The sequence below is a fragment of the Haliotis rubra genome, unplaced genomic scaffold (genome assembly GCF_003918875.1).
Source record: "Haliotis rubra isolate DU_JTF1 unplaced genomic scaffold, ASM391887v1 Scf32, whole genome shotgun sequence".
NCBI classification, from domain to species: domain Eukaryota; kingdom Metazoa; phylum Mollusca; class Gastropoda; order Lepetellida; family Haliotidae; genus Haliotis; species Haliotis rubra.
The window spans coordinates 2,731,351-2,746,865 of NW_025766991.1; the positions used below are offsets into that span (position 1 = coordinate 2,731,351).

At 39.1% G+C, this 15,515-nt stretch overlaps 2 protein-coding genes across 3 annotated transcripts in view; one reads left to right on the forward strand and one right to left on the reverse strand.

Annotated features, from left to right (window-relative positions):
* The window catches only part of LOC124283699, a 107,958-nt gene extending 104,097 nt beyond the window's left edge, over window positions 1–3,861 (reverse strand). For both annotated transcript variants that reach the window (XM_046719709.1, XM_046719708.1), the window contains exons 1-4: window positions 3,428–3,861; window positions 2,919–2,978; window positions 2,738–2,798; window positions 182–399 (exon numbers count right to left, since the gene is read on the reverse strand). In XM_046719709.1, coding sequence (XP_046575665.1) covers window positions 182–399; window positions 2,738–2,798; window positions 2,919–2,978; window positions 3,428–3,586 — 498 coding nt within the window. In that variant the 5' untranslated portion in view covers window positions 3,587–3,861. The remainder of the gene's footprint in view (window positions 1–181; window positions 400–2,737; window positions 2,799–2,918; window positions 2,979–3,427) is intronic.
* Window positions 3,862–4,807: 946 nt separating this feature from the next.
* LOC124283700 (protein phosphatase 1 regulatory subunit 21-like) overlaps window positions 4,808–15,515 on the forward strand; it is a 32,314-nt gene continuing 21,606 nt past the window's right edge. Inside the window, exons 1-4 of the mRNA XM_046719710.1 lie at window positions 4,808–4,907; window positions 5,614–5,682; window positions 8,260–8,403; window positions 9,563–9,670. Of these exons, the coding sequence (XP_046575666.1) occupies window positions 4,857–4,907; window positions 5,614–5,682; window positions 8,260–8,403; window positions 9,563–9,670 (372 nt within the window). The 5' untranslated portion in view covers window positions 4,808–4,856. The remainder of the gene's footprint in view (window positions 4,908–5,613; window positions 5,683–8,259; window positions 8,404–9,562; window positions 9,671–15,515) is intronic.

The window sequence follows — 15,515 nt, forward strand, 5'->3', positions numbered from 1 at the left end:
AAAAGGCGACTAACGGCATCGGGTGGTGTCATCGATCCCAGTTGCGTAATGGATGCTCATGCTGATGATCACTGGATTGTCAGGTCCAGATTCATTTACAGACCGACGCCATATAGCTGGAATATTGCTGATTGCGGCGTTAAACAAGCAAGCAACCAAAATATGGACCAATGTCACTCACCCATCCCTGCGTATACCACGATATGCTCTTGAGTTCCCGGGGGCTCTGACTAGGGAGGGGTGGTACATTGAAGAGCGTCTCCGGGTGCAAGGCCAGGTCCCACTGGACGATGTAGATGATCTTGTGTTGGGTCGTGGTGTCCAGGGTCCAATGGAGCATTATGTTACGGGTCACTGGGTCCCTCAGGATCTTCACGTCCGGCTTTGGAGGAAGGTAGCCTGAAATAGGAGGTGTAGCTTGTCCCACAACTGTTTGAGTTAGTGAGTTTATTTTTACGCCGCTTTTAGCAATATTCAAGCAATATCTCGGCGGGGGAAGCCTGAAGTGAGCTTCACACATTGTACCCATGTGGGGAATCGAACCGGGTCTTCGGCGTGACGAGCAAACGCTTTAACCACTAGGCTACCCCACCACCCCTCACAACTGTTTTGGTCCTTAGTCAATTATCATCGTATTTGTTTGGTCTCAAGGAGTCAATGATCACTGTATGCGTTGGTCCCAAGTAATAAAATGTTATTGTATCTGTCAATGACCATTGTGTGATGGATTTGATTTTTTTATCAATTGATTTGCCAACATATCTGCTTAAATTCGGAACAAATTATCAACATAGGTAACAATTTCTGGTAACAAGGTCAATATATGAAGTTAGAGTGTATGAGTATGGTTTAATACCCCGTAGAATATTGGCCTTCAGTAACCCATGCTTGTCGTAAGAGGCGACTAACGGGATCGGGGATTCTGGCTAGCTGACTTGGTTGACAAATGTCATCGGTTCCCAATTGCGCAGATGGATGCTCATGTTGTTAATCACAGGATTGTCTGGTCCAGATTCGATTATTTACAGACTGCCGACATATAACTGGAATATTGCTGAGTGCGGCGTAAAACTAAACTCACTCACTACTACCCCGTTTGGCTATATTTCATCATTATCACCGCGGAGGACGACTGAAATTGGTACTCGCTGCTCCCGTGTGAGGAATCCTCGATGTAAACAATGAACGCTTTAATAAGCAGGTTACCCACTAGGCTACAGCACCCCCATCACCACCCCAACCACCCACCGAAGCGGTGGGGTAGCCTAGTGGTTAAAGCGTTCGCTCGTCGATTCCCTACATGGGAACAATGTGTGATATTGCTGCCATGTTGCTAAAAGCGGCGTAAAACTAAACTCACTCACTCACCCAATCACCCACCACACACGACACCTTACATTTTCACTTCCAAAACTAACTGTTTTTTAATTTAAGCGGGGGAGTTAGATAAGGAATAGCGACCTAATAGTTTTGGAAAAGGAACACTGGTAACCATAGCGATAAAAAATCCTTATCTCAGATATCTGTCTCTGAACATTTTCTCACGTGACCATTTCGAAAGGCGCAATACGGTGCTGAGAGGCATAAATACTAGTCCACAACTCAATCTCATTGGCTGCCTGATTCGACAGTCCACGTCTTAAAGTGCAAGGCCTTAGTCAATGATGCAATGGAATCTAAACAGGCCATCAAACTAAACGTGTTGTCCAACAGCCGAAGGCATGTGAGGGGGGCCAAACAAAATATCATTGAGTTACTTTAAAGCAAGATTCAATGTAACCTACGCAAAATGATTTCGAGGTTGGTTGAGTTTTTAATTTTTAATGTTGTCAAGTCACATTCATGACTTTTGCGCTCATACAACAGCGTGCAAGATGGTACCTGTTCTTAACCCACCTTCGTTCAGGATTAGGGAATTAAACAAGGACTGATCGGCTCGGAATCTTTATAATGAATTGGAGTGGGAATATTCACTTCGGCGTGGCATTTTATTGAGCCAGAACTATAAGAGTCGGGATTAGTACAAGCGGCAACACACATGTACATGCATAGCTCTTGATCTTTGGACACGTGAAGGTCCGGGTTAGAATGAACCTTCAGTAACCCATGCTTGTCGTAAGAGGCGACTAACGGGATCGGGTTGGTCAAGCTCGCTGGCTTGGTGGACACATGTCATCTGTTCCCAATGACGCAGATCGATGCTCATGCTGTTGATCACTGGATTGTCTGGTCCATACAGATTATACAGACCGCCGCCATATAGCTGGAATATTGCTGAGTGCGGCCTAAAACTCAACTCACTCACTCACTCACTTGATCTTTGTTGGTGCATGCCAAGCAATCCCATTCGCGTAGATCAATGGTCATGGTGACATTCAGCAGATTGTTTACAGACCGACCTCATATGCACATAAACCTATGAAGATCCGGATTAGAATTGGTCATCAGCAACCCATGCTTGTCGTAAGAGGCGTGTGTTCAGGCTCGCTGATTTGGTTGATACATGTCATTGTATCCCAATTGCGTGGATCGATGCTCATGATGTTGATCACTGGATTGTCTGGTCCAGGCTTGATTATTTACAGACCACCGCCATATAGCTGGAATATTGCTGAGTGCGGCGTTAAACAACAAACAAACAACAAGCATATGCCCTTAACATTACTGAGGGGCGCTGAACAACAAGCAAAGGAAACAACCAAAAAGAAAACAAGACAAATACCGCTGTAATACCTACCTCCTTGACTGATGTTCTTGAGGACCGAACAGTACCCAGCCCCTCTGCAGTCGCCGCCATCCTGGAATCAACAGAGAGGAAGGTGGGCCAGTTTCTTTTGGACACAACGTCCAGACGCCAAACAACGATTTCTGTGCACATTTCCAGATGGAATAAAGAATAAATACTTATGTGAACTCACTGTGCAGTTGATTATCCACTGTCTCCGTGTACTTGGTCTGCAAAGGTCTTCGCATTTGTCCTGGATAACATATGACACTATGTGTTCAGATGGAACATTTCCTTTAGTTCTCTACATTTACGTAATAGTATATTCTGTCGAGTGAAAACTTTTGTTTAAGCACGTTAACTCGAAGTCCACTAATCCGTCAGCTTTGATGTCAGTGTGACATTTTAGTTACGATTGAATTCGTTTTTGCTTTATGATACAATTTCGAGACTTCGGTTGTGTCGAACAACAGAACTCGATACATTTACGATGATCCTGAGGACTTCGAGTTAACGAGATTTCAATGTACATGCAAAACCACAATAAAGTATTCATGGGTTCATCCTCGGCCACGACAGACATCGCATAACAAGGTCATAGCAAAGGTGATAATAAGGTCATTACAAGGTCATTACAAGGTCATTAGGGGCCTTTCATGAACCTGCAAGGCCGTGATACTTATCATTCTGTTACATGCATACCGCAGGGTCTGGTTGCTCTTGACATAGGGCCTCGCATTGGGCATCACAGACTCCTTTAACGGAAGACAGCTCCCGATGCCATAGAAACACACTGGTGACGTCACACAGGATCATCCATAACGTCAAAAACGTTAAAATAACGTGAACCGCGTTCTTCATGGCGTAGACAGTACGGAGAAGTGTACATGTGTCTTAGTCGAATATGTCAACGTGATTATCTCTCCTTCCACTGCCCACTCAGAACAAAAAGCCAGATGACACGCACATTGGAACATTCTTATCAAGGGAGTCCATCTCTAATGTTGTCTAGGAAACTCCTAGCGTCACATCTCGGGCGCACAGGAAAACGCTATTAACATGGCACTTCTCTGAATTGTCTGTCTTGAATACGAAGCGATGTATCCGGTAACAAAATGTTTAATGGCAACAATTGAAACACCAAATGTTTCGAAAAGATAATCCGCCAGATGGGTGTTCCCATATCGCCATACAGCTGTTGGCTGACACTGATAACACCATTACCTTGATCTGCAAGTGTAAATATTGGTTTGGTGAAGTTCAGTAGATAAGATTAACGTCAACGCCGGGTTAAATGGTTCGTGTCTCATTCGTGTTTATACAATCATGTAATGATGCAATGCAATGGCTTTTGCAAAAATGTTCAAGAGTCATTTAGAATTTGGTTTGGATGCATCGTCAATGGGGATAAGGTTGGCTCGTGGATTTTAAGCTCTTTAAACATTAAAGGAGACATTTCGGGAACATGTTAGTAATAAAGCAAAGTGGTAACAAACGAGATGTGTTTATCACTTGCATCCAGAGCTGCTGTTTGTTCTTTGTATCTCGAATGCAAACATGAACGTTCAGCGTTGAATGGAAATAATACAGACAGCGCTATTATATTGATGTAGATTTTTTACACCCAGTCGCTTCTATCATTAATGACATCTAAAATCAAATACGATTACTGTGTTTGTGTGTTTTCCGTATAGAGGTGATCAATAAAGAAATGAATCCGATTCTTTGTAGAAAGCTGATTGGCTAAAGAATCAGTATTTCTCATTTACATTGGGCGGTGGTCGCAGAAAGTCAGGATTCGAACACCTGAAGCGTCTTATCAATCATTTTCTTGGAAGATATAAATTTTGCTGATTCGTAATGGATTTTCCAGGGGGAAAACCCCAAAATAATTAAATTTTAAAACAAATTCAAATTGTTAATTGAAAGGTCAGTGTATTTCAGTTGCTTTTCTGAGATGCACATCAGTTTCAGATAAGTAAATTTGAGCTGTGATATAGCGTATTTAGTCCAGATTTTCACAATGATTTAGTCCAAATGAGAGTTTACTTTTCACTGAAATTAATGCTCCCCTGTCGTTGTGCTGCAATGATATCTCCCGGCTGCTGAGAGCACTTCCGGGATTGATACGATGGCTGATTTGAACGCCAAGTATCAGAAATTGGCAGCCGAATACTCCAAGGTTTGTAGATCACCTGCTTTCAGTAATTACCAGACCAGACGAGGAGGAGTTGTTCTCTGTAATGAATGCCAATTGATAAATGTTAATCGTTAGATTGTTGAAATACGGTAAGTGAAAGTGGGTCGGCGAGAGGCACACGCCCCCGATCATCTGATGTGATTGTTTACAACTGGCAGGATTTTGTTGAAGTAGTAAGCTACTGTTTCTTTAATTGATTTATTCCTAACTATGTCTCAATATAAACATAATATAACAGAAAGAACAGCATGATTATGCCATTGTAATGATAGGCAGTAATGTCACAGTTTTTCAGAAAATCGAAGGACATTATTTTAGACCTAGAAGCAAAGATATTTTAAAGAGATGCTTGAATTTCACGGTGACTGACCCAAGTCTAGTGTAGGCCTGAACTTTTCAATTGATGCCCTGTATGAAACTGAAAGGTGTCCCTGATTTGCAATTTAATTTATGAGATGAGTAAAGTAAGTAAATGGTTAATTGGCCAGTCTTCAGAATATAATGTTTATGTATCGTACTCTAAAATCACATGGTATGCTGTATTCATACTGACACTGGTGCTCTTTTCTAGGACTGATCATCAGGCAGTCAGATAACAAACCTAAACTGTTGTTGTGTATCTATATTATGATGCCAGTGTCATATATGCTTTACATTAACTGTGACCATTGAGTCATTGCTTTTGCAGCTCAAATCCCAGTATCCTGTTCTGAAGAAAGCATACATTGATGAACAAGCTGAAAGTGAAAAACTAACGGTATGTATATAGTAGGGCTGGGTATTGCAGATAATTTTCATATTGCGATATATTGTGATGCGAAATCATATATTGCAATATGTATTGCAATATATTGCATGAAGTCTCTTTTAACAAAAAATGACTCATAATCGCGTAAATGCTTTATTATGAAGCAAAAACACAACAAATTCACAATGCTTGATTAAGCTTTAATAACAACTTTTAATCATGACAAAATAAAAACCGTGAACTTTTTCAACCCAAATGCTGCCATGCTTAAACCTTTGTCCTAGTATTTGTTCGTTGTTGGGTATCACCATTTTACAACAATCGCATGACTTCCGGTGTGAAAAACGGATATATCCGAAGATTTCTGTGTGTTACAAAGTTTTCCTAACGCATGTCAAAATACCGGTTTTCAATCAGCGTATCGCAATACGTATCGTTTTGATGACTGAACTGGTAAATACCGGTAAACCGGTTATGTTGCACAGCCTTAGTATATAGATATAGTCATTGTCCATCAGTTGATGTTTTTGTGATAGACAACCTGTTCATAGGTGAGAGAAGCTTATGTGGTCTGTTTCGTTGTTGAGTTGTATACCTTAGCCATGATTGTTTTGTCATGTCGGTTGTGGGTTTGAATCCCAGGTTTTGGCCTCTGATTTGTCTGCACCATGCCAGTGCTCATGGTTTTGACCAATTTGATAGATATGATAATGAATGATAAAGAATATTTCTTATTGTACTTACACAGTGTGAGGACACAATGTGATAGATGTGCACATTGTATGTCACTTTGGGCTTTCTTTCAACGTTATAGCTGAAGAGATGTTGTTTGAATGAAATACTGTTCATGGCAGCATGGAACACAGCTGATTATAATCATAAAGTCCTAATAGTATGGTGACACTGACAGTTGATATCAGATCCTAAGTTGTTACATAGATCCATTAATCTGTGGAAAACAGTAACATTAATGCAGAGCTCATGTAGATAAAGCTTAAAGTGACCTGAGTTTTGAAATTGTGAGCTTTATTAGCAGTAAAGTTTTGATTGTTTTCGATGGCATCTTGTTATTTAGTGTATAATGTCCTTATTCTATTATGATAAATTCAGTGGACGATCCTACAAAGGTGCATTTTGGAAATAATGTCACTGTCTTCACATCTCTTTTCACAACTGTGCACAGAATGTGCACACTGATTTGTAAATCAGAGCAATAGTTTTGGCAATCTTTGAATACGTCCCAGTATGGTGTTGAAATATTGCCCAATGTGAATGTGTTTCTTATTACTGTTATTGTAATGGATGTTGGTGGTTGTTGATAAGTGAAGCAGTTTATGAGATGTACAGTGAATCCAAAGTTCTTGATGGCCATTTTGGTTGGGACAGATGTAAAAGTAGGAATCCTTATGCTAAAGTATCTTGATGTAACCGAATTTAGTGATATGGACAATAGTGTTGGGACTTGATGATTGGTTCATGTGATCAATCATCAAAAAAAAGTAAGGAATGCACATAAAAATAAGGAAAAACATATGTTCTTTTGGGGGTTTTGGCATAATTTCACATCTTTAAAATATGGATTGTATCTGAGTCTTTAAGATAAATCAATCATGAGTTGCAAGAAATGTAACAGACAAAACCAATTAAAAATATTGTTTATGATATGGACAATTGACCAATCTTCGATTATTTCAATTAATCGGACCACCACTAATGGACAATTGCCTTAATGTGAAAGAAACTTTCAAATGACATTATTTTAACATTGTTGTCCTTCAGGGCTGTTACAGTTCACTTGCGTATTTGGTGAATCAAACTACATGTATATCCTAAGGAAGGATAACAAACTATGGATGAACAACTTCTTTATTACAGTGAGATCGACGTTTCGGTATAGATTCTAACACTGTTTTCAAGCAAGTGATGAACAGAATAAGGATTGAGAGGCATATATTCAAGTGTGAGGAAGTGTTTGTACAATACAATACAATGGGGATTAGGACTGAAATAACATGGGGTAGCCAGTATACAACACAAAGCTTAAGATAGAGAGAAGCGTTAACACGTGTGCCAAACGTTGTTCATCCACAGATTGTTATCCTTCCTTACTGCTCTAACTTCATAACACCTCTCAAAGAACACTTCTAATATTCGTATTCTGTGCTAAATAATCAGTATGTATGTGTATGTATGATGTGTATGATATTCGCCTCCTAGTGGATTTGTTGCTACCCTAGTTTCCTTCATACTTGACGAGGGAGGTTGGGTAGTCTTGTGGTTAAAGCATCCACTCGTTACACTGAAGACCCGGGTTCAATACCCCATATGGGTTTTCTGGTGTCCCCCACCATGATATTGCTTGAATATTGCTAAAACCATACTCACTCACTCATTCACTCACTCCATACTTGACTCATTAAGCTGTTGTCGCCACTGGTTCCAATGTATGCTACACAACATTTGCTGAGGACCAGACCTTTGACTACATACAGATGGCTGTTTTGGTCCTTATCAAATGTTGAGTAGCATATTTCTCATGACATGGAGACATGCTACCAATCACAAATCATTTATCTTTAATTGCAGCTCACTGTAAAAGAGAAGGACCAATCCATTCGTAAACTAGAGCAAGAGGTTGACAGTCTTGTGTTTCGTAACCAGCAACTGTCAAAACGGGTGTTATTTCTTCAAGAAGACTTGGAACAGATTGAGTCATCCAAAAAGAAAAAAGTGACTACCTGCATTTACGTTGTTATAATTTTTCACAATGAATAAGATAATGAGGGAATATGGTATGGGCTGTGAGTGTTCAAATAAGTAAAGGCTTTCATGTAGTTATTTATGGTGTTCTTTAAGTATTTTCATTTCAGTACGTTGTCATTACGTGCTACCGTAGATGTAGATGACGCCTACTACAAATTATGACATGAATTTATTTATGATGTTACACCTGTATTAAAAAATTATTAATTATTGAACGTGACCCATTTGTACATGGAAAATGTCTAAAACATGATAAATGAAATATATGATTGATTTGAATATTGAACCTGAAACACATAAAAGTTCATGAGTACTTGATGACAAATATATGATTATAAAGTTATAATTAAGAATTGAGAATTCAACTTATATTTTGAAAACATATGGTTCAGTACTCAGCAAACTTGACAAGATACACATCATAGGTAGTTTGGTTATAACATTACTATGATTACTGCTAGAGTCTAGCATTGTGTTTAGGGTGGTCAAATACATTGTATGTATGAAGCAATGTGGAAAGCAAGCAAATCGTACTTGAATTTATATGAAGATAATTGAGCATTCGTGTAAGAATACTTAGTGGTACACCAAGGTGAAGGTTGTTCGTAGATCGAAATCCTTGGTTGGTACCTTTCTTAGACGATTGCCTTTCAGTCATGCCTCATGATCCGTACCTTCAATTTGAACGAAGTACTCTGTTTCATGTTATCAATTCTTACTGAATCACCAATTTTGAGAATGGGGGCAGCCATGTTAGTTTACAAACAATGTAAACTCGCGACGACGTCATCAATAAAATGTTAACGTTTTAGGATTCGCATGGCATGTGTGTGGAGTTTGGTGAAAGTAGTTCGTGGATTGGCGTAATTTGCATAGTTATCAGATTTGGATACCAAGTTTATCAGATTGCTTTATTGCACCAATAATACCCTCCATTAGATGATAAATTGTATATATGAAGCAATGTGAAACCCCTGTTGGCTTCATTGATGAATACAAACTGCAATGATTACTGCTCATATGTGCTATACGGATACTGATATCACAGAAACATTAAATATGCAAATCGTAAAGGTAATCTGATGTATATGCATGAAGTTGTGTGTATCTCTGATTTCCTCCCAAGGGAAAGAGTAACGATGTTGCAAGCACATCGGATGCGGGGAGAGGAACCAGCGTGTTGAGCGAGGAGTTACAGAGCAAGATAGAGGAGAATGCTCGGCTTCATAAACAGGTTAGTTTATCTCTTCGTAGTTTATCTTCTCGCAGTGATTTATCTAAATCTGCTCAGAGGCTGATATTCTTCATGTCTAAGCAAACGTCAGTACAAATTGTGATACATGCCACAATATATTGCATGCACTAGATTGCATTGTCTGTGAATGATGTGTCTGTATGTGTGTCATTATATTTGTGTTTCCTCTGACATTTTTCTCAGCAGAATCACCATATTTGCACAATGCAGTGTTATACTTGAATTTCTGATCCTGTTTCATTTAAAAAAAAAATTAAATCCATAATGGACCCGTTCAGCGTATTCAAATGATCAGATATGCTCATCCACCATTTTGTTTGAAGTTGATATTGTCTCAACATATGCATAATACACACATCATATGCATGAAGCTGGTCACAAAGACTTCTACTAAATGTTTTTGATTATATGAATTAGTTGCTGAAGTTCTGTCAGAAATAGAAAAAAACTGTTTTCAGGCCTTTTCTCTGTATCCCTAAAATTTACACAACTGCAAGTAGCATATGTTGAAATAACCCACATCGGCCTAACTGGACATTTAATGGGATGCTTAATAGGATATCCAGTAAAGCATGTTTACTTGTAAAATCAGGCAAAACTTAGACAAAATATGAATAGCTGCTGAAAACAATAGATCAGACTATTGATGGCAGTTAGGTCGCTCAGCCAGGTATATGACGACGGACCGTCGACTCACCTGGCATGAAATGCATGTGCTGCCTACAGGCACAAGAGATCATCTCAAAGATATTTTATCTTACATGTCTTTCTTCCATAAAGTTTATGTTGAGATATGTAAAAGGGTATGATACATGTGATACCTATAGAAAAGCTTAAATCAGCCATCATATTAAATGTCTCAAAATATATAGGTGGCATGACCACCCGAAGATCGAAAAGACAGGATATTATTTGTCAATTGTTATGACATGCCATTTACTTCCCCAGTTTAATTCCCCTAAAGGATTATCTTATCTTAGCTGCGCGACCCCAACCACCGTCTGCGACACCCGTCCTGGTTTTGCTTTTGAGACGAACCCTCCTACCTGTTTGTTTTTATAGTGATAGTGAGACTCCATGGTAGCTGCATCCTTCATAGTTTCAGTATTAAAGTTATTATTTTTTACGTCAGCCATCGTTTATAATGAAGCTAAGTCTAATTTCAAAATGGGCATTTAAAAAGTGTCCTTTGTAATACAATATTATCGCTTATGAATTTGCATAAGGCCATGGTCTGTTCCAAATAAGTCACTTTGGACTTAGAAAAAAAACACATTGCCATTTTTGCACTAATCTCTCCTCAGAAAAGTCCTTTTGTCACGTTTTCTATCTCCCTACCACTGAGACTGTAGTTAGGCTGAACTTAGTTTAACAGATATTTCACACTTTCATATATCAACTACATAAATTGTAGACATAAATGTGAAAAATAAATATTTCAAACCTTGGTAACTGTTTTTACCACGAACCTCTAGTTTTGAAGTAGAAACTGAAGGCAATAGACAGTATGCACTTGCAAACTGGATTTGATAAAAGATTTACAAACATTATGGAAACAGTCATAGGTGGTAAACAGTCCTTGAAAGATTGCAAACAGGATAGGAAACACAAGTATTTAAAAATCCCACTGATTGAATGATTCAGTTTCCTGACAAGTGAATTTGTTCTGTTCTCCTGTGAACATATTTGGGGCGGTGGGGTAGCCTAGTGGTTAAAGCGTTCGCTCGTCACGCCGAAAACCCGGGTTCGATTCCCCACATGGGTACAATGTGTGAAGCCCATTTCTGGTGTTCCCCCTGATATTGCTGGAATACTGCTAAAAGCGGCGTAAAACTAAACTCACTCCTGTGAACATATTCACAATTTTGTTGTTCCAAAATCCCAGATAAGTATTTGGGACATGGGTTGCACAATACATAGCCAAATGATATTATTTGTGATTATATGCAGTGAACTCATTATCTTCGAGTGCCAGGGTGTAAAGAAACATGTTTACAGTACTGGGTTGACAGGGAGTGGTCTCAGAAGTTGGTTAATGTGTAAGTGTGACATGTTGTTAGAGATAAGGACTTTGAGATAATCTCTCATTTGTGACATTACTTACATCCATGGTCATGTGGAATGGCTATGATTTATGAATTTTCATATCATGTTCTAGATGGTTGGTTGTGGCATGTGTGGATGTGGTTCTGTGCAAGGTTTGCATAGATTTGAAAAGTGCTTGAATTTGATATTTCTCACTAAGAGGGCTTGATTACTGCTGGAATTGTATAGATCATCCTTGAAAAGTGCTGGAATTGGGATGATTTATTGACATATAACTGTACAAAATTATGTAGATAAATTAGATCTAAAATATATTTCATTATCGGCACAATTTTATCATGTTGTTTACTTCCTGTCTACTGTGATCGATATAATGATTATTCAACTGTCATCTGAAAACTTGACATAATATCTTTGGTACAATTTGAAAAGAGTGGTGTTTGAAAACAAATCATATATCCATGAAAAGTCCTTGAAAAGCCCTTGAATCTCATGGCTCTTATTGAACCCTGTCTGTGTGTTCTGGTGTGTGCCTGTGCATTCTAGTGTGTGTCTGCCTGTACCTGTGTGTGCCTGCCTGCATGTGTCTGTCTGTCTGTCTGTCTGTCTGTCTGTCTGTCTGTCTCTCTCTCTCTCTCTCTCTCTCTCTCTCTCTCTCTCTCTCTCTCTCTCTCTCTCTCTCTCTCTCTCTCTCTCGGTGTGTCGGTATGTGTGTCTGCCTGTACCTGTGTGTGTGTGTGTGTGCCCTGCCTGTCATGTCTGTCTGTCTGTCTGTCTGTCTCTCTCTCTCTCTCTCTCTCTCTCTCTCTCTCTCTCTCTCTCTCTCTCTCTCTCTCTCTCTCTCTCTCTCTCTCTCTCTCTCTCTCTCTCTCTTCTCTTCTCTCTCTCTCTCTCCGGTGTGTCGGTATGTGTGCCTGACTGTTCTGGTGCGCCTACATGTTCCTCTGTATCAGTACATGTTCCTGTGTGTGTGTCGGTATGTGTCTTGCCAATTCTGGTGTGTGCCTACATGTGTGTGTGCATGCAGATGCGAACACTACACACAGCAATATTCCAGCCACATAACATCAGTCTGTAATCAAGGATTTGGTTGGCCGCTCAACGCCGTGACTCAACAATCTTCCAGCTATATGCTTCTACGGGTCTGTTGATAATCAGGTCTGGACCAAACAATCCAGTGATCAACAGTATGGATACTGATATCAGAAACATTAAATATGCAAATTAGATCTGATGTATATGCATGAAGTTGTGTGTATCTCTGATTTCCTCCCAAGGGAAAGAGTAACGATGTTGCAAGCACATCGGATGCGGGGAGAGGAACCAGCGTGTTGAGCGAGGAGTTACAGAGCAAGATAGAGGAGAATGCTCGGCTTCATAAACAGGTTAGTTTATCTCTCTTAGTAGTTGATCTCTTCAGTGATTTATCTAGATCTGCTCAGAGGCTGACATTCTTCATGTCTAAGCAAGCGTCAGTACAAATTGTGATACATGCCACAATATATTGCATGCACTAGATTGCATTGTCTGTGAATGATGTGTCTGTATGTGTGTCATTTTATTTGTGTTTCCTCTGACACTTTTTCTCAGCAGAATCACCATATTTGCACAATGCAGTGTTATACTTGAATTTCTGATCCTGTTTTATTTAAAAAAAATAAATCCATAATGGACCCATTCAGTATTCAAATGATCAGATATGCTCATCCACCATTTTGTTTGAAGTTGATATTGTCTCAACATATGCATAAGACACACATCATATGCATGAAGCTGGTCACAAAGACTTCTACTAAATGTTTTGGATTATATGAATCAGCTGCTGAAGTTCTGTCAGAAATAGAAAAAACTGTTTTCAGGCCTTTTCTCTGTATCCCTAAAATTTACACACAACTGCAAGTAGCATATGTTGAAATAACCCACATTGGCCTAACTGGACGCTTTAATGGGATGCTTAATAGGATATCCAGTAAAGCATGTTTACTTGTAAAATCAGGCAAAACTTAGACAAAATATGAATAGCTGCTGAAAACAATAGATCAGACTATTGATGGCAGTTAGATTCGCTCAGCCAGGTATGCGAAGACGGACCGTCGACTCACCTGGCATGAAATGCATGTGCTGCCTACAGGCACAAGGGATCATCTCAAAGATATTTTATGCTTACATGTGTGTTGAATATGTCTCATCTATTAAAGTAACATCTGTTGAGTCTTTCTTCCATAAAGTTTATGTTGAGATATGTAAAAGAGTGATACCTATAGAAAGCTTAAATCAGCCATCATATTAAATGCCTCAAAATATATAGGTGGCATGACCACCAAGATCGAAAGGACTGGATATTATTTGTCAATTGTTATGACATGCCATTTACTTCCCAGTTTAATTCCCCTAAAGGATTATCTTATCTTAGCTGCGCGACCCCAACCACCGTCTGCGACACCCGTCCTGGTTTTGCTTTTGAGACGAACCCTCCTACCTGTTTGTTTTTATAGTGATAGTGAGACTCCATGGTAGCTGCATCCTTCATAGTTTCAGTATTAAAGTTATTATTTTTACGTCAGCCATTGTTTATAATGAAGCTAAGTCTAATTTCAAAATGGGCATTTAAAAGTGTCCTTTGTAATACAATATTATCGCTTATGAATTTGCATAAGGCCATGGTCTGTTCCAAATAAGTCACTTTGGACTTAGAAAAAAAACACATTGCCATTTTTGCACTAATCTCTCCTCAGAAAAGTCCTTTTGTCACGTTTCCTATCTCCCTACCACGGAGACTGTAGTTAGGCTGAACTTAGTTTAACAGATATTTCACACTTTCATATATCAACTACATAAATTGTAGACATAAATGTGAAAATAAATATTTCAAACCTTGGTAACTGTTTTTTACCACGAACCTCTAGTTTTGAGGTAGAAACTGAACAGCAATAGACAGTATGCACTTGCAAACTGGATTTGATAAAAGATTTACAAACATTATGGAAACAGTCATAGGTGGTAAACAGTCCTTGAAAGATTGCAAACAGGATAGGAAACACAAGTATTTAAAAATCCCACTGATTGAATGATTCAGTTTCCTGACAAGTGAATTTGTTCTGTTCTCCTGTGAACATATTTGGGTGATGGGGGTAGCCTAGTGGTTAAAGCGTTCGCTCGTCACGCCGAAAACCCGGGTTCGATTCCCCACATGGGTACAATGTGTGAAGCCCATTTCTGGTGTTCCCCCCCTGATATTGCTGGAATACTGCTAAAAGCGGCGTAAAACTAAACTCACTCACTCACTCACTCCTGTGAACATATTCACAATTTTGTTGTTCCAAAATCCCAGATAAGTATTTGGGACATGGGTTTCACAATACATAGCCAAATGATATTATTTGTGATTATATGCAGTGAACTCATTATCTTCGAGTGCCAGGGTGTAAAGAAACATGTTTACAGTACTGGGTTGACAGGGAGTGGTCTCAGAAGTTGGTTAATGTGTAAGTGTGACATGTTGTTAGAGATAAGGACTTTGAGATAATCTCTCATTTGTGACATTACTTACATCCATGGTCATGTGGAATGGCTATGATTTTATGAATTTTCATATCATGTTCTAGATGGTTGGTTGTGGCATGTGTGGATGTGGTTCTGTGCAAGGTTTGCATAGATTTGAAAAGTGCTTGAATTTGATATTTTTCTCCTAAGAGGGCTTGATTACTGCTGGAATTGTATAGATCATCCTTGAAAAGTGCTGGAATTGGGATGATTTATTGACATATAACTGTACAAA